At 38.1% G+C, this 26,035-nt stretch overlaps 1 protein-coding gene across 1 annotated transcript in view; it reads left to right on the forward strand.

The window, feature by feature from the left end:
• GUCY1A2 (guanylate cyclase 1 soluble subunit alpha 2) overlaps positions 1-26,035 on the forward strand; it is a 140,623-nt gene that overhangs the window by 28,644 nt on the left and 85,944 nt on the right. Inside the window, exon 5 of the mRNA XM_027651961.1 lies at positions 1,897-2,615. Coding sequence (XP_027507762.1) covers positions 1,897-2,615 — 719 coding nt within the window. The remainder of the gene's footprint in view (positions 1-1,896; positions 2,616-26,035) is intronic.

Raw genomic sequence — 26,035 nt, forward strand, 5'->3', positions numbered from 1 at the left:
AGCACCATGTTATACAGACGTAGTGGCAATGAGTCAGGAATTGGCACACAGTCTTCTGAGTCAGGATATTAGGGGGCATTGTGTACCAGAGGTACTTTCTTTTGGCTTAACTGCAGAGCTGACCATCTGTGGTCATAAAAGATCCTGGGAATATTTTTGTAATAACCTAGTTTAGTGACCAAATTTGATTATGAGTAATGGCATTTGAGTGAACTTTCCCAAATTACTACTATTACTGCTCTTATAAAATATGCTTTGTCATGTTCTCATGTTGTCATATTTATATATGTAATTTTATGAATTTTAATTGACTATTAATCATAAAAGTTCCAAACAAAACTATCATTGCAGATTGCAAAGCTGAGGAACACACACATCCCTTGTGAATATTGATCATTATAACTATGCCTATGTGCATAAGGCAGTTCAGACACTGCCTTGAGATTATTAAAGGTTATAGTCTGCAAACAACATGACTTCTTCTGTCCCGTTATACCTCTTGGGCATAAAAGTCGCTTATCACACTGTTCTTCCCAAGCATCCAAGCAATCTAAACAATGCGAAGTTCAGTGATCCACAGGGATATTATCAATGCTATAAAGAATGCTGAATACAGATAAAAATAAAGGGCCTGTTGTGCCCTCAGGAAAGAAATAACTGCCCTTCATTTCTGTTTGAATTTAGGATAAATATTAAGGTGTTTGACTAGCTGATTGAAATGTGATGTGATTTGATTTTAATACATTGAAGGAACTATGTCAAGTCCTATATTAATTTCCTGTGAAAATTCTTGCTGGATGTTTGTAGTTCACATACAGCTGATTCATACTTCTTTTTATTTTATTACATCTTAAAACAATGCAAACAAATGTGATGAATTTTGTAACTCTGCTATGATACAGGGATTATATACTGACAAAACTTAACAGAGCAAAACTTAACTTGAAATAAAACAGAGGAAAATGTTTGATAACCATCTCAAAAATATTCTTCTAGGTTATCCTTAAAGTGGCAAATAACAAACTGGAACAGGATCTGATACATTTCCATTACTGATATTTTTTCATCACTTCAGCAATGCCAGCCTTATCACCTCTGTAAATCAAAACCTTTTGAATTTCTGTGATGGAAACTTGAAGTGACATTGTGAGATATCACAGAGTTGTCCTGTCTAGCAGTTTAGATTGCTCTAAGAGGCAGGATTTTTTAAGGATGTATAAGTGTAGGTAGAACCCTAAAATGGAAAAGCTTTGCTCTCCTTTGCAGCCAACCAAAAAGAAGTAATTATTCCTTTGTATCTTCTGGCAGAGCCTAATGCCTATAATGATAGAAGTATTTTGACTGAAAAACCCCCCAAAATGCACAACACCACTCTACCAGCTATTAAAGTGTCATCTGACTGCAGGGTTTTTACATTGCTTATGGAAAGCCAAATGCCTGACTTTGAGCTCTTCCAGTAGTTTATTCTTCAATCTGGGAGGAGCTGGATCCGTCACAGAGGCAGTGAACAGAGAGATTATAAAAGTAGAAGCCTCATTTTTGAATGAGGAAGGTCAGCAGTGGAAGGGATGCAGCCATGGCTGGGTGTATTCACACAGTGGACTGCATGTGACATGCAAAAGTCAGGGAAGCTGTAGCGTATCCTGGATTCCAGCAGGGAAAAGGAGACAGGCCCACAAATAACTGAGACAGCAAGCTGAAAGCATGAGGACTTAAAATGACAGGCAAAAATGGCTTCTGTGGTTATTCCTAACCACCACAGAAAACCTATGGGTTAGGTATCCAGTGAAAAAGCCACTCTCACTGACTTGGAAAAATACTGGGCAAATAGAGGACAAAGGGAAAATGTGACATGGTAACATTTGGTATTGATATCAGTGTCTCCTTGTCCTATAGGTCTGAAGTTTGAGGAAATGCAAGAAAAGTTTGGGGAGGAATTCTTCAATATCTGCTTTGATGAGAATGAAAGAGTTCTTCGAGCTGTAGGTGGGACCCTTCAAGACTTCTTCAATGGCTTTGATGCTTTGCTGGAGCATATTAGAACTTCATTTGGAAGACAGGCCACCCTGGAATCCCCTTCTTTCCTATGCAAAGAACTCCCTGAAGGCAATCTCATGCTTCATTACTTTCACCCACATCAGATTGTGGGATTTGCAATGACAGGAATGATAAAAGCAGCAGCAAAGAAGATTTACCACTTGGAAGTGGAAGTAGAACAGGTCACAAATGATAAGTTGTGTTCAGAGGGGACAAACCCAGGTAACTGCAGTTGTCTGACTTTCCTTATCAAAGAACATGAAAATGCAAATATCACAAAAGCACTTCCACCAGGAACTTCCCAGTCCCCCTTAGACCTGAGGATTAGCATCAGCACCTTCTGCAGAGCTTTCCCCTTTCACCTGATGTTTGATCCAAACATGCTGGTTCTCCAGCTTGGAGAAGGTCTTAGGAAGCAGCTCAGATGTGACACTCATAAAACCCTAAAATTTCAAGACTGCTTCGACATAGTTTCTCCTAAAATCAGTGCCACATTTGAACGAGTTCTCCTGAGATTATCTACTCCCTTTGTCATTCGGACCAAACTTGAGGATTCCGACTCTGAAAATAAAGATAAGGTAAGAACATTAATTTCCAAGGTGATGTGCTTATATGTGTTTGATAGGAGAGGACTATTTACTCAGAGAAAAGCAGCTCAAGTCCTGTGTGCTTAGAAAGCTCACTCGTGCCTTGCAAACAGGGGCTAAGTGATATTCCCTAACCAAGTGAATATTTTCCTAAATTATTTATAAATTTTGCCTGTGATGTTGTAGCAAATTGTGACACTGCGCTATTCAGAAAATTCTGCACTGTGGAGTTGAATAGTGCAGCTTAAATCAAAAGGGTGAGGAATTTTACAAAATATCTATAGCTAAACCTTAATTTCACTCCAGCTATACTATGGTAACAATAATAGTTTTTAAGCCATTTACTACGGACTAGCTTTTGGTATTTTTTTTGAAAGATTCCCACTGCAGGGGTCACATTGCCACCTTATTATATCTTTCCTACTTTGGAATGCTGCTTTCCTATATGTTTCTTCTTACCTCTCACCCTGCACTCAAGGAAATAAGAGCTGTAAGTGGTATGGAGCATCACTTATGCCAGTTTTAATGATTTGCAGTCATTTAAATAGGCACTTGTCCTCCTACACTACCTTTTCACCTCAATGTTTCAGGAGAAAGCTGCCTTAACTAAGTGAGCCCTGTGTTGAGTTCAGTGCATTCCAGGTGAGTAAGCTGAGAACGTGTCTTTAGAGTGGACTTCTCCAGAGGTTGAATGGAGTTTGTCTCATTGCCTATCCTTGAATTATGTGAATGCTTTTGGATGTGAAGTTGGGTTCCAGCTTTTATGGTCCAAGCTACATAATGCTAACATTAAGGCTTGCTTAAGGCTTGAAAGCCTGCCTGTGGGTGCCTTGGAAATACTGCTGCCATTAATTGAACAAATTATTAATTTTCAGGGGTTTTAAGAGATAGCCCCCAAGAATACTCATCTCAATCCCCCTAGACACCTAAGTTCTGCCTATGGGTGCCACACTGACCATTGAGGCAGTCTGGATACAGCTTGAGAAACTCCAGCCCAGTTTTGCTGCTTGCACTGGGCCAACATTTCGGAAAAACTCCTGTGGTAACTGCATATTGAGTTCTGGGTTCTTTTCAATTCACTGAGGTGATAGTTCCAGTGCAGGCACATTCCACAGGGCAGTGGAGGATTGCAGTTGAGCCAGGGGAAGCCCAGGGGAGTGCCAGAACCACCAGGAGCTGGCAGCTTTCACCAGAGTGGCTGTCGAGGTGTAGGCAGGGCCAGGAGTGCCAGCAGTCACATCTACTCCCTAAAAGACAGCCCTAGGGAGTGTGAGACCTCATAGCACCATCTAGTACATAGAGGGGGCCTACAAGAAAGCTGGAGAGGGACTTTTCACAAGGGCATGTAGTGATAGGACAAAGGGGAATGGCTTTAAACTGAAAGAGGGTAGGTTTAGATTGGATATTAGGAAGAAATTCTTTACTGTGAGGGTGTTAAGGCACTAGAATAGGTTTCCCAGAGAAGCTGTGGATGCCCCATCCCTGAAGGTGTTCAAGGCCAGGTTGAGTGGGGCTTTGAGCAAACTGATGTAGTGAAAGGTGTCCCTACCCAGAGCAGGGTGGAACTGGATGATCTTTAAGGTCCCTTCCAAACCAAACCATTTTATGTTTCTGTGGTTCAAAATATAGCCACTTCTTACGGCAGCAATGGTTTCCATCTCCTCTTTGGCAATACTCTTTGGATGAAACAATAAACATGTTTCTGACGCATTTTCCTTTGGAAACAACATGTTCCCCCAAGAGAAGCAAAATAGTGCTTTTCATTTTGTGTTAGTTGATGTAGTTCAACATGCTTAAAACCAAAAGGGAGTTTGAGATAATTGTTTCTTGTGTGAAAGAGTCTAGTTTCATGCACCTTCCTCCTGTGGAGCCTGCCTATCCCTCTCAGACACCTTCCCCTGCCCTGTGGCAGTCACAGCCCGTCAACCATCCTCTGCTCTTCATGAATCTGCTGTAAATCACTCTGAAAAAAAAGAAAGTTTAGATCTGGGAGGGAGGCTTTTAAAGCCTTTTTCCCTTTTTAGTTGCAAGTTAAACGCAATATATTCTCTTACCTGGGGAGGTTTCAAATTCTTGTGGCTTGCTCTTAGGAAAAGTGGCAGGAGTGGAGCTTGCTAGAGGCAGGGTTTAGTAGCCAGTTTGCGAAGCAACTCTCACTTGAAATGGTTGTTCTGTGCCATCAAGCTGTGCAGTTCTGAGTGCATCCTTGTGTCATTGCTGTAGTTTGTACCATGTGTCATTACAGGTGGGTAATGAATCGAATCAGTGGTGGGCCCACTTACCACTTGGGAGAGTGACCCTCTGTATCTTAAAGTCATGTGTAGAGTGAGGCCCTGGACGGCAAGTGTCAGTACTAGCATCACAGAAGCAGGTAAAAGGGGATGGCAGTAAAGGAAATCCTTTGTCTACCAGCAGTTAGGAGAAAAATTGTCTCTTGAAGAGTAAGGTGTAAATGAAACATAAAAGGGTGATGGTGAGGTGCAGGGGAGCTAAGGTAAATGTTGTGCTGTGGGCGCGGGAATTAATTTGAGAACATCAGTTTAGCTAAGAGGTATTTTCTTCTGTCTCACCCATTTTATAAGCACTTTACAGAAGTTTTTGTTTGTGAATAGTTTAAAAAAAGATCAGCATGTGATGCATTTTGCTAGATATTCCCTTTTTTAAAAAATTGAAAAGTTTCACAGTTTTGGAAGCTGTGATTGTCTTGCTTACATAGATCTTGAGAGGAGAGACACAGCGATACAGTTTATGTCATGCTCAAGTCCTTTATGGATAAAAAAGTAGACTGAGCCTTGGGAACTGCATGCCGTATTATTTTCCCATAGCTCATGTCACTCATGTAGCTTGTTTAGGAATTCTTTCCAATTTGCAAACACTTGTTTGGAAGTTGAATATTAGGCAGGTAGATCAGTGGCTGTAAGCATGATGCTGCTTAAAAGTCATGAGAAACTGACTTAGGTATTTACCTATTTACCTATTTCTCTGTAACACACCTCTATTCAGTTCATGCTGGAATTGCATCCCACTTATAGCTGTTTATCTTTTTTTTTTAATAGATTTCTGACTTTGCAATAACCAACACTTTTCAGACTTGGTTACCTTAAATGGCAGTTGTAGGCATGTGACTCAGACAGCTCTGCTGCAGCTTTGAAGCTGTTCAGATAGCTTAGTGTTTCCTCAAAAAAAAAAAAAAAAAAAGGCTTTGTAATGAACAGAAGACCTTTCGATCTCTCTTCAAAAGACTTTCATCTTAATTTCAATACATAAATTATATATTTTTTTCAGATTTGCAGTAAGGAAGACTGACACCAGCTCCATGTTAAGATGAAAGAAAGTCACAAATCTTTCCCTAATTAAGTACCCATAAGCAAAATGAAAAAAACCACCTGTCTTGACTTTCAGAGTGCTTAATGCTTGTCCCATTAATTTAAAGGCTCTTTTGTGTGCTTCAATTTACTGGTATTTGAATCACTGGAATAAATAACACTATCCTAAATTTCTAATATAAGTCCTATGAGTTCTGGGTGATAGGTAGTACTTCCTGTGGAGCTGAAGCACAGCCTCATGCATTAATATCTCAGCAAAGTTTTGTTAATTTGATAGTTTTGTTAATTTGATATATCACCAGTTATTCCTTGGAGCTCAGAGCATTTACAAGATCCCATTGTTCTAGGGACCAAGCAGAAGAAAAGAACTCTCCACCTGAAGAATATGGACACCTAGCTTTAATTCCAATTTTCAACACTATTTGTACTTCTGAGTCATAATTCTAATGTTTTAGTGTTTTCTTGGCTGATATGTCAGTCTCCATTATACAGTAGACACATGCGGACAATGCAAGCATTTTATTCCACAAAGTACTAAGCATTAGGTCTTTACTCTTCCTGACTTTACCTGTACTTGTAAGTTTGCAATTAAACCTACTTGTAATCTGTGAATAATCAAATTCTACAAAGTAATCTAGAGTAAGACAGGATCTGATGGTTTGCTTTCATCCTTTCTTCCCTCCATCCTTCTGTCTTTCAATTTTATTTTCTGCAGTAATCAAGTTACCCACACTGATGCTTTGGGTTTTTCCTCTTGATTATTCTGCATGTTGAAAATTTTCTGTAGTAACAATAATGACTGTCTTTAGATCAGGATTCCTAGTACAGAGGTTCTTAGATGTATAAAAGCTGAATTTCTGAGGTTTCCAGTTTTCCCATGCAGCTAAATTCTTGTTATTGTTTGTTGTTTATAGTATGGTGTTAACCAGATGCTGAAGGGACTATTAGGGTCCCATTTGCTCTACTTCTTATAGAAACATTCTGTTCTTTTTCACGTTTCACACTAATTTTTATTTAGGGTTTCTTTTGTGCATTTAACCAGAATGCTTCACTAGCATCTGGTCAGATTTTCCAAATTTTGGGTATTATCCCTAAATAACAAGGTCACAAATCTTGCTATTTCACCTCCCTAAGGAAACTCATTCTCCACCTCCCTCTCTGGGAGCAATTACTTATTGCAACAATCAAAAATACATTTATTGAGACAGTTAACTATTTGGGATTGATAGCTTATAGCCTCACACTTATTTAACATCACAGTACTTCACAGTAGTTCAAAGAATGTTAGTGGAATCACTTATGGAATAAGAAATAATTTAAATTGAGAGGACTAGGTCTGAACTCATCTGATGGAGTGTTCTGAAATCCATGTCAAGCCCATCCACTGAGGTTTCCTTCCCATGAAGGTACTAACATGAGAGAGGCGATAACCCAGTAGTAAGTTGTGCATGTAACAGGAGGAGAGGTTGGTGTCCCTCCCAGCATTTCTTGACCAGACAAGGGCTGGAAGCTCTTGATAGGTACTTCCTGAGTGCAGTTGTTTTCTGACTATAATAATGAACAAGGCCATCTGTGACATGTTATAAATACTCATCTCCTTGACAGTACAGTGAGATGGCTGGAATTGCTTCAATTTTTAGCTGAATGGGAATACAAGGAACGACTCTCCTGGTATTCCGCTTCTGGCTAATGTCCTCCTCACGTGCCACTCCTGTGCCATAAGTGCTGGGCAGATTGAGAGGAGGTGGGGCTGCCCTCACAGAGAACCACAGTCCCTGAGGCTTCGATCCAGACTCAGTCCTCTTGGTGTATGGATTGACAGGATGAGCCCTACTAGCACTGGTTTGTGGGCACCTTTCTGAAACTGTGACTTGGCATGCACTTGGTAAGAAATTTGAAAGTGAATTGTGAAAGAAATTATTTGGTTCCCTGCCAGATACTGTGTAGCTGTATTTTCTTTGTATTGTTGCTCTTCTGCTCAGACTAACAACCCTTTTCCACCTTTGAAATAAATCACTTTTTAGAAAGATACTCACTGGCCTTTGACTTTGGCCTGTGAACACTTTTGGAACTTGTCTAAGAATAAAGCTGGCACCTAAAACTGCAGTACTGGAGGTATCCAGACTTTTTTTGGTGGAATGTATTAATTTTGAATATGCCATTTTATTAAAATCATAACTTCCCGGTTAACAGTTCAGCAAAATGTGTTCTGGCAAAAAATTTACTTTGTTTATATATGTGAGTCAAAATGTTTTGTTCAATAATTTTAGATATAAAATACATTTTATTAGGAAAACGTTTTACATTATAAATTATAATACAACATTTAAAATATGAAACACTGGGTTTGACAAAAATAATCCTTTGAAATTTTTATATTGCAAGAAATTCTAAATGCCTCATGTAATTCAGATTTTCAATAAACACCAATTCTGTAATTATAAAATGTCCAGCAGAATAGTAGAGGAGGCTTTTTATGGCTCTACTGATGATGCAGGCTCTCTGAACCAGTGCCTCATGTGTTGTCAGTGGGGAGGAGAGGTTTGTGGTGGATAAGCTAGACTACCCCAGCAGGAATTTGTCCCAATGTACTGATTTAGATAGATGCAAAATAAATAAAAATGAACCAGACCAAAGCCAACATTAAAAAAACAACCAACCAACCCTGTGTCTGAAAGGTTAGATTCTAAAGTATTTAGGTAGACATGTAGTAAATGGTCAGATTTTTAAAAGTGTTGAGTAATAAACAACTGTTCATTTTAAAAAGGTAGGCTGATTCAGTGGAAACCAGTGGGAATTTCTTTCCCCTGTTCATTTTCATTGTTTTGTTCAACGGAGTAGTTACTCATCTACTCCTTCTTCCATAGCACAAGTATGTGCCACCTCTAAGTCAAATATTCCTTTCAGTCACTCAGCTGTGTGTTTGCCATGTATGATGGGGCAACTCTGGATGTACATACAGATTGGAGAATGAGTGCCATGGAAAGGGACCTGGGAGTCCTGGTCAATGGCAAGTTGAACATGAGTCAGCAGTGACCTGGCAGACAGGAGGGCCAACTGTGTCCTGGGGGGAATCAGGCAAAACATCGCCAGCCAGTCAAGGGAGGGGATTGTCCTGCTCTGCTCTGCACTGGTGCAGCCTCACCTGGAATATTGTGTGCAGTTTTGGGTGCCACAAAATAAGAAAGATATTAAGCCATTAGAAAGCGTCCAAAGGAGAGCCACAGCGATGGTGAAGGGCCTTGAGGGGAAGCTGCATGAGAAGCAGCTGAGGTCACTTGGTCTGTTCAGCATGAAGGAGACTGAGGGGAAACCACATCATGGTCCACAGCATCCTCACCAGGGGAAGCAGAGGCACTTCACTCCAATGACTAGAGACACGATCTGAGGAAATGGCATGAAGCTGTGTCAGGAGAGGCTTAGGTTAGATATTAGAAAAAGGTTCTTCACCCAGAGGGTGATTGGGCACTGGAACAGGCTCCCCAGGGAAGCGGTCACAGCACCAAGCCTCCCAGAATTCAAGAAGTGCTTGGACAACACTGTCTGGCACATGGTGTGATTCTTGAGGCTGTCCTGTGTGGGGCCAGCAGTTGGACTTTGATGAGCCTTGTGGGTTCCTTCCAACTCAGGAGATTGTATGATTCTGTGATGAAAAGTCCACCCAGACCAGCATGCTGATTCTTAGAGTGACCAACAGACAATCCTTAGTGAAATAGGTAAGAAAAGGTTTAAGCCTGCTATGTTCTTTTCTGTAAAACTCCCTCCTAGCTTTAGCTCTCTGAGGATAAAAGCACATCCTTTTGTAGCGGAATCCAGGATGTGGCACCTGATAGGCCCCCCTGCCCCAACCACTCCTCTGTAATTTTCTCTAGCACCTTTTGAACCAGCGAAGTTCATACTGTCAGCTTCTGTGGCATCCTGTGGACATAAGGTCCACTGTTTACTAGAAACTGTGAAGATAAGATTTCTCTGGCCACTTTCAGCCAGGTCTGTGTGGACATTGTGAGCAGAATGGAGCAGCTATGAAGCAAGCCTGATTACCCATTGCAAAAGCAAAGCACTTTCCCATTGTGTTTGTTGATCATTGGAAACTGTGTAAAAATAATGCTTTTTAATGCCAAAAAGTACATTGTCCCCCTTTTTATATTCAGAGTCTATTCTTTATCTGCTACTTCTGTATTTTTGCTCTGGACCAGCTGAATGAAATGAGCAGTCCTGACACTGGCAGAGTAATTTAAAACCCACTGCACACAGTCTTGTGTTTTGCTTTTTCTCAGTAACTGTGTTTTTCCTCCTCTCCTAATAAAATTCAGGCGAAATGGCCTGAAAGTCATTCTAGCATAAGGGACATCTGTCACTTATGATCTAGGAATTCTGTTTTTTCCTAGAGCTGATTTATTCATGGTCAGTCAGCTTTTGACATTAAGCTCCTATTGCTTGGCAGGCTCACAGAACTCTCAGAATCAAATTTGTGTCTTCTGTTTCTGCTAGTGCTAATATCCCACCTGTTTGCTTGTCAAAATGTGTATGGACTTCGATGCTTTTCAAGATGGATTGGATTGGCTGGCTTGACTGCTTCTAGAGATTGTGATGGGTTATGAGAAACAATAGATGACATGACTTTCTTATATCATGAACAGTTGTGCATTGGAGAACCTTAATATTGTGAAACTGGTCCAGGATTGTTAATATTTCTTCTTTAAGATAGGCAAATGAAAATGTCATTTTAAATATGTGTTCAGTGATAAGACTGAAGTGTAACAATCTAAAGGTAAAATACTTCCTTCTCATTTCCATTAGCTGAAAACCAGAGAAGCTGTTTGGAAACAGTTTTGTTGACTGAAGTGGTTATTAAAACAATTTGACTCCATGGTAAGCTCTTCCCTCTTATGATTTGTATAATTTTTTATGATAAAGAAACTGCTTGGACATGAAAATGTCCATCTTTCTCTATTTGATTGAAAGCTTTTGAATGGGTTTCTAAATTACACTAAGTCGTAACTAGAACCAAAGAAGTGCATTTCATTAATTTTTACATTAAAAGGTGAGAATACTCAGACGCAACGCAGTTTGATTTTCAGGAATGCTTTTTTTCCCTACCTCTTTCTTCCACTGACTAAAATTAAGTATTGATTATTCACGATACATTTTTATCCTTTTCCTCGTTTGCTTATCTGAGTTTCTGAGTGACTATGCTTTTCATGGCATCTAATCTGAATAAGTGCAATGTCAATAAAACACCATTTTCCCTGGGATAGTTGAATCAAAGTAGAAACATTCAGTCACTGTTTACCTTTCTAGTTCCTGTCCTGGCATTTGCAACTGGGCAATGCATGAAACCAAGCCAAGATTTCTCTTCTGTGCCTCTTTGCAGAGGCTGAAGTGGACTTAGAAAGGTGGGGGAAAGCCCTAGTGTCTCCCTGTGGATTGAGTGGGCTTTGTGCATGAGCTCTCAAAAGCACATGGATGGGAAGTCAGAGTCCCTGAGAAGATGTGGGTGTGCCTCTGAGCATAAACACTTTGAGTTTATTGCTGTGAGGAGCAGTGAATGCGAGGGCTGGCACTACGTGTGTTGTCAGCTTTCAGTTGTTACGTCATTTCTACCCAACAAATGCCAAACCTCCTACTAACCCTACTCCTGGGACATGCACTGTGCCTGAGAGCAAGCCTGAGTTACCCCAGGTTACTTGCAGAATGACACTGCATGGCCAAAGAGTCCACATGAAAGAGAAAGCTTATCACTTTTTCTCTCCACCTGAAACTTTGTCTTCAAACCTCAAATTAGGACCCTTCCTATTTGGTTTTGAGTGTTGCTTAGTAGTTTTGGACCAGTTTTAAACTACTTGTCTTGTTTCCTCCGTTCATATCTCATAAATATGTAGTCTTTTGAGTTTAAATTGTAATTGACAGCATGGAGTGACTCTAAATATGTTAATTTACTCGTGCTCACTAGACATGCATCTTGTCCTGGATTCTTCATGCTTTATGTCCACAGAAGCAAAGCTCTGAAGTTCAGAGACTCTCTATGAAATAGGAACTTTGCTAGGCTGTGGACCCATGCAAAAGAGACAGTTAACAGCAAATGACTTTGCTGTGACTTGTACCTGTGTTTGACCCATTTATACTCTCAGAATGAAGCTGAATCAGTCGTTGTAGATTTTGTAGGTCATAAGACTCTAATCAAAGGGAATATAATATGAAATAACACCTAGCTGATTTTGCATTAGGAATAGCTAGCAGTAGTATGAAAGAGTGAGATACTAGTGATTTGAAAAAGTAGAGACACTAAAGCCAGGTGCTGATTTGCTAATACCTAGCCAGGTACAGTGTTTCTGATAGCTCTGAGCAGTCTTGGATGTGAATAAGTTTGACTAGGTAACATTTTGCTGCCTTTTGCTCTTGCCAAGGAAGGGTGATATTTACCCTTGCTCTTTTTTGCAGAGTCTTCCAAGAGACTAAGAGTCTCAATAACAGCAGATCACCTGTAGCCAGGCAGGTGGCCCATGCTAGTAGTGCTCATCATCACTTCAGCATGTGTTTTGCAATAATGAAATATTTGAGGAGACCGGAATACTCACTCAGGAAGGATGAGCCTTTCCTTTGCAATTCTTTACACTACTGAGGATGGAGTCACAATTCAAGCGTACAGCCCAGCCAGGCAGACCAGTGGTTGGATAACTGTGGATTTGCTACCCTTTGTCACTTGAGAGTTTTTAGGATGTGTTAAGGCAGAAGTTACCTCACTAACCAACATGTTAGATGTAGAAGTTATATAAGCCACAAAGCTTAGAGGGAACACAGGGAGGTACCCAGGTTCTTCTGCCAGTGCTAAGCAGTCACAGGGGAAAAAAAAATGATCTAGAGATTTATAATGTGCTGTCTTGAGGATTTCTCAAATTTTTAGCTTGTCTCATTTGTTGTTTTTTTGAATATACCTTTTATAACCATATATATGCCCTCCAGCTAAATGTATCTAGGATACATTTCCTTTTAAAAGTATAAAGCACCCACCTCATATCATAAATAAAAAGAGTGAAATGATTTAACTCATAAAATAATATTTATATGACTTGTTCCTGTCACTGACCTTTGGCTTTTATAGGTCAGGACTTAGTGAGTATCTGAGAAAAGAATTAAATATTCTTTTTTTTCACGGACACAGGACAAGCACGTAAGATATTCCAAACACATAATTTTCCTCTTTACTTAAAAGAGAACACATTTTTTCCTGTTTGCAGATTGCAAACAAATAACAATTTGAGATGCTTCAACACCTCAAAAAAATGTAAACATTTTAAAATGCAGTCCTAGGTGAAGACATATTTAAATATTATTTTGTACATTTTGACTAATGTAGTTTCTGTCTGCCTTGTGAGTTTTATGTATTTTATAATACTTTTTACTCTGTTCCTTTCTTTCTTTCTAAGAACAGGAATTGATCTTCTTGTTCATTCTGCACAGCTTTTTTCTGTAATGATTCTCATTCTGCTGTGGGCCCACTGGCAAAGCAGGGTTTGTGCAACTATATCAGAAATATAAACATATTCTGTTTTAATTTTCACATTACCTTTCTTTTTGTTTGAGAACATAAAGGTTTAATCCTTTTTACCCTGTGCCTAGAAGGGACTGTTATGAACCTATTGTGTGATCTGCATAATAAAGATTTTAGCTATTGTTTGCTGTATCTTTCTGACAGCATCTCCCTAGGAATATTCCAGTGGCTTTACTGGATTGCTGTTATGACTGGTGTTGGTAGGATCTGAATTTGTACTGTCTCAGTACTTCCCTCTAATACTTCCTCCTCAAATGTTGAACTGGTAGCTTTAAAAATGTCTGTTCTAATGAAAATACAGGTCTAGGGAATCCTCCTTAAGGCAGTGTTTAAAAACATATGGCTTACATTGACAGGTTACAAAGATGACTACCTCTGAAAATTCATAAAATAAAAGCTTAGTGCTGTGTTTGAAAGAATTTGAAGAATGACCTCAAATTTGCAAACAATCTATTAATAAATCCATTTCTTAAGCAGGTATTTTAATGGGCAAAGATATTTAAACTGAGATAACTTTAAAGGCTTCAGTCATGGCTATTGAAGGGCCAATACATCTGTCCCAAAACAAAAGCGAAGTCATGCCCAATGAATTGAGGAAGAAAGTAGCAACTGGGCAGACTAACTTCTTTTTGGTTCTGTGTGTAATGGGGGTAGGTGCCTCTGCAACACGTTGGCACATGCTGCTGTTTTGATTTTTTGAGAAGGGAAGTTCAGTGACACTGAGACACGGGCTGCAGAATAGGCATGAGATGTGAATTAGGGGATGCAGTTATGTCCCCTCGTTCTGCTGATGCTAAGGATCTTTGCAGCTTAAATTCACCTTTTGATTTTATCCACCCCAGAAAGTGCTGGATTATTTCAGTCATCAAGTAGATTCTCCTTATCTGGATGACCTTAATTAGAAAGGGATTGTATTAAAAATGATCTTACACAATACAGCACACGCTGATTTCTTGTATTAGTGTAACACTTTCATGGGGAATGCCTAGTGAATGCTAAATTAATTATATTTTAAATGTTCGACTTAAAAGAATTGTTGTATTTTTTTGTAAAACTGTTGGTGCTTTCTGCTTGGTTACCTCAAAACCACTCAGCAGAGGGAATGTTTGAATGGATTAACAAAGCCTGACGATTGTTTTCAGCTGTGCCTGCTGTGGCTCAGAGTCCTTTGCAGTACCGACTTTTGGATTACTCCTCTGTAAAAGTACTTTCTGCCTCCATGGACTTTGCACCTGGTAGAAGTCAGGCAAAAGTAATGAAGAGATCCTCAATTTTCAAGAATTCTGTTAATGCCAATAGAGGAGAGCTACCAAGAAAACTGACGAGGCTATGTTAATTTGAGCTCCACTGAGACCCAAGGGAAAAATACCAGTGCTTGGCAAAGATTCAAGGAGATACTTCATATTGAAAGAACTTCGATTTTCTAGCTTCACCGAATTGTATTTAGTTTTTAATTTTAAAGGAGAAATATGCTATAAAAATATTGTCTATGGCAGTGATGTGAGCGCTGTGGAGACAAGCAGTGTTGTTTAATTTTCATGTGAAAGAAGCATGGAACATATCATTAAAAGGGCATCAAATTTTCTCACTCATCTCAGTGGACTGCTGATTCAGTCTACTTCCTCTTTGCTCAGGAAGGCTTCAAATTCAGTTATTGGACAACTTCTGTTCTGTGTCTTGAACATTCGGTTTCTGGCATTTGTTCCTGGGAATAGGAGGATAAAATAACAGAGAATATTTTCTGTCAGCCAAAAATGCAGAAACATCTAAGAGGTTTCCTAGCTATGTTCAGCAGCATCAGAGGGTCCTGAAAGGCTTTTGGAACCATTTTGGGTGATGGGGAACTCCACAGAGAGTTCTAGGGACATGGGAATAACACTAACAAATCCATAAACAGTATTTAAAAATAACTGGCTTACTGCTCTCATTCTGTTTTTTTCCCATGGTGTCATGTAATTATATAGGGGCTCACGGAATGTTGTGAACACAGCAGGGTACCCTACTGGACTAGCAGGACATGAAAAATCATCCTACTGACCCATTGTTTACACTGTCCAAAAATTACAATTTTTTTTTAGTAAAATGTTCTGAAACACCTGTAGCAATAGAAAAACCCTATTCATTCTCTGAGTATTAGGGTAGTCAGGTGTGCAAATGTACCTGAGAGTATAAAACCAAAGAGAAGTACTAGTGGATGTGGCCAGGATCTCCTGACCCCTAACTGATGACATAGATCAAGTGTATCATCATGCTGCTACTCTGGGACGAAAGCCTGTATCTTTGCTCACCATTTGTCTTACTAGTTATCATCAGCCCAGTTGCAACTTTGGGAGAAGGTATTTGTTTTGAGCAAGAAGAGGAAAAAAAAGTCTCATTTGGCATTGAGAGAGTTGTGGCTGTTCAGCCTGGACAAGCAGGGTCTTTATATCAGCCTTCCAGTACCTAAAGGGGACTTTGAAAGAGCTGGAGAGGAACTTTCTACAGGGGCATGCGCTGACAGGACAAGGGCTAATGGCTTTAAAATGAAAGAGAATAGACTTAGAATAGATATCAGGAAGAAATTATTTCCTGTGAGGGTGGTGAGGCACTGGAACAGGTTTCCCGTAGATGTTGTCCATGTCCCATCACTAGAAGTGTTCAAGACCAGGCTGGATGGGGCTTTGAGCAACCTGGTCTAGGGGAAGTGTCCTTGTCCATGGCAGGGTAGGTGGAATTAGATAATCTTTAAGGTCCCTTCCAACCCAAACCTTCCTGTGAGGATGAAATGGAGAAAATGTATTTGGTGAATGCTCCTACAAATGCCTTGAGTATGAAACTCTTTTGGTAACAGAAGCTGTCCATATGGCATGTTCAGGGAATTAGACTTTTGTTTCTATATAGGAGTCATTAATGTCATAAATACTGTAGTGCTGTATTCTTTTAGTTTAAAAGAGATAGAATCATAAATAATTCTTTTCCTTTTTAGAAAAGCCTTTTTGTCTAAAAGAAGAATTTACCATTCAAGAACTCATGACTTAAAATGTTGTTAAAGCTTTATATTTTTGAATGTGTTAATTTGATTGACATTTTAAGATTTCTTTCTATAGTATCTGTAAAAGTAGAGATTGTAGTATTAATTAACAGTATTAATTAATGAAAAGGTCAAAAAAATTACCAATTAATAATCAGAAGTGACTAACGTTGTTTTACACCTGTGCCAAAATACAGCTCTACACAATTATGAGTTGAAAGAACTGATTGATCATCCACCCTAAGTGTTTATTTCTGAGTTTGCTTTCAGCTACAAGTGACTTTTTTAGGCCAATTCCTGAGCTCCTTTTACTAGCACGTGTTACAGTGAAGTTGTCAAATGCTGATCTGAGTCATTACTGGGTAAGGATATAAGGTGCCTCTGTGGGAATGGTCTTGCTGGGTGAAACTTTGAAGGACATGTTAGCCCATTGCTCCACATATTGAACTCATCATTGGCAAGACTGGCCAGGAAATATAGTGGACACAAAAATAACTCTAAAATACCCTGTGTGGTATTTTGCTGGAAAATGTGGATGAGCTCCTGGTGCAACCTGGCCTGTGAATGAGGAGCCAAGGCACAACTGCTCGTGTGACATTGACCTGAGCCATGCTGGCGCCAGGGACTGATGGCTGAGCAGTGCTGCAGCTTTACCCAACAGTGAGTCAACAGCCTAATCAATATCCCTAGGAAAGCAACCTCATGAGGGTCGATGGGCATGGAAGTTGTCCAAATGTCTCCCAGAGTGAGTGGCTGTAAAAGAGCTAATGACCTTACAGAAGTGCTTCTGCCCTCTCTCTGACCTATTTTCATACACTTCTCTTTGTATGACCACCTGTCTAAACCAGGCCCCTGGCTCTTCACTTGCTGTGAAGATTGGATGTTTTTGAAAAAAATTATTCTGGGACATGTACCTCTCTGTTTGACTGTCTTCTGATCCTTTTGTCTATAACTGCCTTCCGCTTATCTGCATTTCATGAGCAGTTGGAGCAGGGGGAATCCTCCTCCTCTCTCTGTGGACAAGGTTTACTTGTGCAATATGCTTCTCCTTGAGCAAATCACAGCTGAGATTCTTCAGGGTCTCAAGGTCCTTGCCTGGTGAGAAGCCTCAACCCTTCAGCTGTGGTAGCCCTGGTGTTTGAAAATAATTGTGGGAGTGAGTCATCAAAATTAATGGACATACTAGTGCAAATTTTTACTCCCGTGAATAGTCTTCACAGAAGTGGATACTCAGGAGGCTTCTTTAAGCAGATGCAAGAGTACTTTCCTACTGAGGATCCTGTTTGGAAAGGCGACCTTATTGTAACACTTTTCCTAGCTATGCAATATTCAAATTTAAGACAGAAATATCTAGTTTCCAGATCAGAGATGGTCTTAAGCTTCCCTCTGTTAATTGCTTTACATGGGGGATTATACAGCAAGTGTTAGTGGTTGCTGTTCTAACAGAGCTTTTGCGTGTGACTGGGGAAGCAGAAGGATTACATGCAAAGGAAAAACAGATTCTGTTTTCTAACAAGCTGAAGAGATATTAACATTTTTAGAGTATCTGCATGTGTTTGTGAATGGTATCTGCCGAAGTGAAAATTGTACAGATGATCAGTATTTGATAACGTTGTGGAATTAAAAAAAAAAAAAGAGAAAGTTTCTGATCCCTTCACAGATTAAAAAGAGTGAGGATTAATTCTTTGAAAGAAGTTCTGTGTGAATCACAAAAAAATATGCCTTGGGAGTTTAAGCTTAACAGATCTTTCCCTGCGTAATTCTTCAAGCATTTGTTTTTTCAGGTAGTAATCTACCTAAGGGCTGCCTGATGCTTTCCCACTTGAGTTAGAGAAAATTAACAGAAATAAGGCATTCTGCTGGGCAGGACTGATATCCCACAGTAAAGGGACATGAGTAAACCTGTCTTCCCTTTAGCAGAATTAAGACTGAGAAATTAATTTAATTTGTAGGTTTATTTCCCTTGAAGAAATGTATAAGTAAAGGGTATTTGTCAAATAGCTGCTGTAGATCTGTGAGAAGAACCTAATAATATAACTCTCTGCTCTTGTTCATGAAAGTGATCTAGATTTAAAATAACCTCTCCCAGAAGAGTGGGAGGGGAAAGTTTGTTTTAAACTGGGATCAGAAACATCCTGAAAAGTTTACCTGAGTGCCCCAGTTACTGGGACCCATTTACTGCTAACATGGTTGTTACAGATATAATTTTGCAAAACATAGGGCTTTGGAAAAAGCTAAAAAGCTATAGGAAACAAATGAGTTCTTATATAGGCAAAGGGGGTTTTTCTGAGGCCATCTGAGACAGCCAGACAGAATCTTGTACTTGACACTACACTTGCACAAAAGCTTGGTGCTCAAATGTTTAGTAGTGCTGATCTTTGTTGGAAGAAAAGTCCTGTCTCCACTAAATTCAACAGAATTTGTGAAAATTTCTGTAAAAGAGGCAGGCAGGATTTTAACTAAGGTGAAACCAGACAAAAATATATTCCTTCAAGTACCCTATTATTTGAATTACAGAACCACCATACCGTATAACTAAAATAAAATTGAGAAAGTGTGATTTTCTGTTGCCTTGCCTTTTGTTTATGAAAGAAAGAACAGTTCTATGGTAGCCTTTCTTATCTGCTTGGCACAGGAGTCTGAAAAGAAGAGGTGAAGAAATACCTTTTTACTTATGTAATGTAATGCAGCTGATAATCCACTAATGTACTTACTTTTGAGAGTACTAGTTTGCTTGATTTTCCTTTTTTATTTCTCATTGAAGGGTTTTCATTTTTTACTTTAAAGATTTCTGCTAAGTAAATAGGAAAGCATGAGTAGTCATCAGCACATATTTTGATTATACCACTGTTGATATTTAGAAATTTAGAATTTCTTACTTTGAAATTTAGTAATAGTAATAATAATATAATATTTTTAAATTATATTTTAATTGGTCTAAAATATGGCATGTAGCCATTTTTGCTTTTAGAGAAGCATAATATCTGTAGTCCTTGTTTATACCATGCTCTTTAGTTACTCATAATGTGTACATTGTAACAGAATGTACCTTGCATAGATACTCTGATAGCAGGTAGACAGTGATGCCATTTATATAATTATTTATATATGCTTGCATTGGGAAAAACACTGATAAATGAAAAATAAACATGTATTTTAGGAGTTCACATTGCAACAGTGTGTAGAGTACCTGTATCCTGTCAGGCATTTTTCAAAATTTTTCTTTTGAAGTGTTTGCTTATCAGTGTCAAATGAAACAGTTCCTTTCTCTGAATCCATCTTGCCAAGTAAACCCTTATTTATTTCGTGTTCATGTAGAACATGAAAAGCAACTGCATTAAAAGTTTTCTTTAGATAAAAAAAGACATGACCTCCCAATACTTTAGGTTTTTGTTTAGAAGAGTAGGCTTTGGAGGAAGCAACCATGATGGGTAGGATTGCCCTTGAATTGCCCTAGTTGCCTGGTAAATGAGACTGGTTTGTAGCTGCTACTGTTAATGACTGGTAAAGTTCCCTAATGCTTTTACTAGATAGTTTTTAATTAGAGTTTTAAAATGTTTTCTTCTCTGTTGTTTTTGAAAATACAAATCTTTTGAATCAGCCCAGTTAGTGAGTGATTTTCTTGTAAAATTTAAGTGTTCAAATTCTGTATAGAATTCTATGTAAATCAGTAAGAGGCTGTATATATTAGACACTGCACAGTACTAAATAGAGTGGATATGTTCTGACTGTATCTTCAAATTTGAACAAAGATATAAACAAATACTGTTTGTATGAAAAGCAAGTCCTGAATCCATTTTGTACATCTGCCAATCCTGCTATCTTCTGGACAAGAAATGGTGAGAGAAAAGGTCTATCTCTTTGAGCTTGCTCATGAAGCTCAGCATGTGATGAGTTGTCTGAATGTGAAATATTTTTCTTTTTGGTGCCTTATGTCCATTAAGAGACTGATTTGCCATAAGCTGCTCCATTGTGCTGTGTAACTTAGAAGTTTCATTGACTCTTCAAGTAAAAAAAAAAATCATCAACACTTTAAGTAGGAAGGGAAAAAGGAACAGAGAAAAATTATTTTAAAAAGTTGTAAATTTTTCTTGTATAACTTGACGACTAGAGTGTAGTTATAATATTTGACATTTTCTGTGCTTTTTTAAATTTATGATGGGACTGTCTAAATATTATTTGTTTATTAATGGACTCTTTCACAGGGGAGATAAGCTATAGTAATAAATATGATACTGGGGTTTGAGCAAGTTGATCTTGATTTCAAATATCCAATAAGAACAAAATGTTTTCTTTGCTTTGGTATGAAACTGTTGGCTAAACACACCATCACATGATAAGCCATGCTATGTGTTGACATAAGTCCAAACCAGCAACCTCGATACCATTTTCATAGTCCAAACCATTTATAGTTTTTCTCAGATCCAGTCAACAAAGACCTTGAGCTGAATCCGTCTGCTGGGACAGCAGAAAGCCCTTCTAATTAAAAGCCCCTAAGAATATCTAAGAAAATATTATAACGTTAAACCCGGTAAGATTTTTTTTTAAAAGTCTGTAAGATTTATTGGCAAATGAGTATCAGAAAAAAACCTGTTGTAAGACAATGCTAGACCTAGGAAGAACAAGTGTAAAATGATAATAGATAGAGAAACCAAAAGTCTGGCCAAAGACAGGCGTGGCAATGGCAGAACAGTTTCTGAACAATCAAGGATCAGGGTGGCTGTTCAGAGTCATTCTTTAGAGCTGAATCTGTCAGAAGAAAAGGCAATAGAAGAATAAATAAAACTGTGTCATAAAATTGTACCTACTGGTTCTTAAATCCAAAGCAAAAAAAGCCTCTGTATTTTGCTTTTGTCTGCAAGGGCAAGCCTTTAAAACCAGAAATGACATCTGAAACCCTGGTCAGTGTATCAGTGTGCTATTCTGTGTTCTTGCTGTACTGTGAGGCACTAAATACGTGGAGTAGCACATGTGTGCATCTCTTTTTCATCCCCTTATACAATTTAGCCTGTAATCTATTGTCTAGATGTACTGTTTTTCAGATTCACCGTTTCTGCAGTGTAAAACTATTACCATAACACGTTTAGATTATCTGGATCTTGGAATTTTCTTAAAATATCATATCTTTTGATGGGGATGAAGAAGATGAAGAAACAGAAATACCTTTTTGTTTGTGGATTAAGGTAGTTTAAATTTCAGTTTACACTGAGAATGCAAATAGTGTGGTCTAATTCCAGCTCATCGCAGGATTTATGGGAAGGGACCTCCTGGGATATAGCCCCCATCGCTGCTCTTCCTCAGGTGTTGTTCTCACAATGAAGTTGAGTCTTAGAGGCACACAAAAAAATTCTGCTTATAGCTATTACCAGGATAAGTATGAATTTCTGGAACCAAAATCTATCCTTTAATTCTTTGTTCAAGTTGAATTGCTTTAATGAAATAATGTTTATGAATGATAAATAATGACTGTATGAAGCATGATCAATTTCGAACAGAATACAGAGGAAGAAATGGAATTTAACATAAAAGTCTGACCTTGATGTTTGGCAGAGGAAAAAACCTCAAACTTAATATGGACTTTATACTGTTTGGGGATCATCTTTTTTCTGTTATATTAGCACAGCAAAGTACCAGTCTAATTAATTAGTTTCCAAGGCACAGTAAAATGTTAAAGCGATAATCTTAATAGATAAAATCACATCTCTACCAGAATCAAGGAATTTGTCATTCATGAACTTTGTTCTTCAGAATTTACGTCAACATACCAAAATATATAAATAATCTCTACACAAGCTGTTTCTTGGCTGCTGGTGTCAGGAAGCAATGTTCTTGGGTGCTGAGTGAAGCAGCTCTCACTAGGGATACCCATGAGGGTGTTGCTGCTCTGCTGAAGGCACCTATTCGGATTTCATTTTATCACACGTGTACCTGTATTTGAATCTGTTTTGATTAGAGTAGTTATGACTCCCTCATGCCATTATCTCAGGAGCTATACAGCCTGGCAAACATTTAAAAAAGTCTCCGTTTTGCTCCTCATCCCTTCACATTTTCAGAGTACTGCTTTGCTTTTAACAATATCAGTTGATGTAGTGTTTTCCCTCCTTTGTAGGAGATAAAACACTCAGCACCCTTTCCATGGAAATCTTTATGATTTAAATTATATTTAATGTTTTAGTAATGTCACTATATTTCTCTTTTTCAGAGAAAACCCAGCTTTTTTAAACACTCATAACTAATAATACTTCCTTGTCAAATGTAGAGTTTTGGTTTAGAGTCACTCTGTAGCAAATTAGAGACCGATGGGACACATTAGAAACGTTAGCTACATTTCCAATCAGCTATGTCTAGTGAAATAGGCATCAGTCCCATTTGTGCTTAACGAAGACATAATTTGGAAAGAGTAAATTAATTGCTCACAGCTATTAGGTGAGTAAGTAAGTTATCTAAAAGATTGTAGCACTATGTTCAGTTAATTTCTTCATTGTTTTAGCTATATTCAACTATTTTGGTACTTTTATGTAGTCTTCCTATTACATCAATATGTAATTTACTCCTTTTTCCATGTTCTAAGTATTTTCATTTTCCATTTCATCCTCTGTAACAATTCTTTTTGTTTTGTTTTGTTTTTTTTCCAGTTCTTCTAACTTTACTAAATGAAATTTTCATTGCGTTGTCTGTTTTTCATTATAATCCCAGTAACTGCATATTTTTAGGACCCTAAAGGCTCCAATTTCCCATGATTGCAGCTAACTTTTTCATAAAGTGATCAAGTGACATTTTAAATTGTTTATAGATTTTATTTTGCCACCAGTTCACCTTCTCCCAAGAATTTTCCAATACTTTGGTTGGAGTAATTATCTTCCTGTTTGTTGTTAGCTTCTGTATGTTTATTGTTGTGCAGAGAGTGTTGAAGGTACTCCTAAACCAGACTAATCTAGGTCCTAGTGGTTTCTTAAGAGATATGCAATATAAATTGCCATGCCCTAGGCAGAGGAAGATTTCATTAATGTAAAAGACTGCCAGATGACATATTAGACCAGTGGGAATGGTAACATTCTTTCTCTTCTTCTGTTTAATCATATGTTTTTATATCACAACCCAGTAAGCCTGTTGAAAGCTCAAAGGTTTGAGATGACATGTATTGAAGCCGATGTTCACTACATGAGTTTACCTTTCTAGATGCTTTGCTTAAATTGTGTTACTGATTATGTTGTTTCTTCGGCTGCTACTACTGTGTTTTTCAAAAGCCATATTCCATACATAGTCTTTTTTATTAATAGAAATTAGCTTAAACATTTTGCCCTGACATTTCAAGTCTATAACATTCAAAGGGGCTCAAAACCAAAAATATTTGATTTGATGTGTTGTATATATGTGCTGAATATCCTGGTTTGTATTTGTGTTACAATTATCCACAAAATTTAAGGCTCAGAATAGACCCATTTTCAAAACCAAATAATAATGTAAATAAATCTTTGCAAATAATACTAATTGCATATTTACAATCTGAAGAACAAGTTCTTGATTTTATACTGGAATTACTCTGCTCATTTTGGAGCAATTACTCTGGTTTACTTAAAATGCATGGAATACTAAGATCAAACCTTTAATATAAGTCCTACTTTTGTTGCAGAAAATATTGCTGACCAAAAGTCATATAACTTTTGTTTTGATGTTTCCAAGGAAACACAGCTTATTTCCACTGCTATGTGTGAAAGATACATATTTTTTCACACTGTATAATTCTCTGGATTGCTTTAAAATTTCCTTCTGTGATTACTGCATATTTTAGTCTGCATCTGCAGTGTCTTTGCATTGAATTGAACCAGGCTTCCATTCTAATCTTGATTTACTCAGGTGCCACACAGATTCAGCTGTCTTCCAGACATAGTACATTGTAGCTGATTTTACATTTCAGGTTTTTTGATACTGTTTGGTTGGCTTTCTTCCCCTTCACTAAAGCTTCCATCACTCGAGCTCTTTTTCCTCCATGCTTCTGCAGAACAGTTCCTATGGTGACACAGCTAAATACCTCTTTGTGTGCCTTGCATTGCCCTCTGTCATCTTTGCCTTCAGAAAAAAAGGTGGCATCATGACATCCCCTCCACACTGCCTTTATAAGAAAGCTAAATTAACTTTTTTGGTATGTTTTTTCTATGGAGCATTTTCAGTAGGTTTTTTAGTTGTAGAGATTCTTAATTAAATAGCAGTATGCATGAACTTTCAGTTCTTGTTCTCTATGGCTCTGGGCATATTTCTTCACCTCTGTAGAACTTACTTTCATAACTGCTCTCTGTGTGCACCACCTGACATCTCTAGTGCAAAGGGCAGCCTCCAGAAGATGCCCGTGCTCTTGACTTTTAAAATGCTTCAAAGGCTTTATTACAATTTGAATAGATGGCTTCATATTTGTGAGTGTTGCACTCATGCATATTTACGTTACTTTAGAGACCTTAGTAAAAAGGTACAAGGATCAGCTACATGATGTTAAGAATCAGCTTCATGAAAATGTTTCTGTAAGGGTACCAGTATTATTTATAGGGCATACTCTGTGCCCACTGAACGTGCATCTAGACATTCTTTGGGAAATGTACAGTAGTTTGGACAGTTTTTCTGAGTGTGATACCTTAGAATTATTGCAAAGTAAAGCGTGTCCTGCAGTGTAGGTTATAGTAGGTTATAGCTGCTTTCTTCATGATATATTTTTACTATAGCCATTCTTACACCTGACTTGGTTCCAAATCTAACATTTCTGTGAATTTGTATGCATTTTAAAAGGGAATATGAATATTCCTTCAGCAAATGCCAGTTTTGTCTACTTATAGCTTGTTAAATACAGGTGTGCCATGGGAATTATTACAGGCCGCTTTGGTTTCTCACATAGAAAAGTTCACCTTTGCTGTATTTGTACTAATTTGAGATTTTCCATTTTCTTTTAATTTTTTTTTTTTTAAAAAAACAAAATATTCTGGCGAGATCTTCTTTATTTATCCAGTTTCACTCATGATTTATACTGAAGATATATTGTGGTGCTAATAGCATTGCACATCTAAATCGTTGTTCCTACTGACTCCTGCATAACAGCTCCGGAATAGTTTACATGTAGTACAGTTAACTTTTCAGTGAAAATGCTATCTTGACTTACCATTGGGAGGAATCTTTCCAGCTTTGCATTTTTTGTTTTGTGTGTGTGTTTGTTGAACCTCAATACAGTAGATGAAATATGGAGAAGAATCTTAAAAGTAATGTGCAGATTATGCATTACGGAAATGGGCGGTTAAGTTGTGATCTAGTTGGAAGAAGAGTCTGCATGAATATTGCTTCTGGACTTCTGAATTGCTAGCAGCTTTCATAGATCAGTTGGAAAAAGTATGTATCTCACTACGTAAATGCCACTTTTGCAATCAATATAAGGCTGATATTTTTTATAATTTCTATGATTCAGAAGTGAGAATTTATTACTAGGAGGCGCACTGTCTATCTGCAGCATAGGGAAAATCTCCTCCAGAAATACAGGGAAGTT

Source organism: Corapipo altera, unplaced genomic scaffold (assembly GCF_003945725.1).
Source record: "Corapipo altera isolate COAL_440 unplaced genomic scaffold, ASM394572v1 0, whole genome shotgun sequence".
NCBI classification, from domain to species: Eukaryota; Metazoa; Chordata; class Aves; order Passeriformes; family Pipridae; genus Corapipo; species Corapipo altera.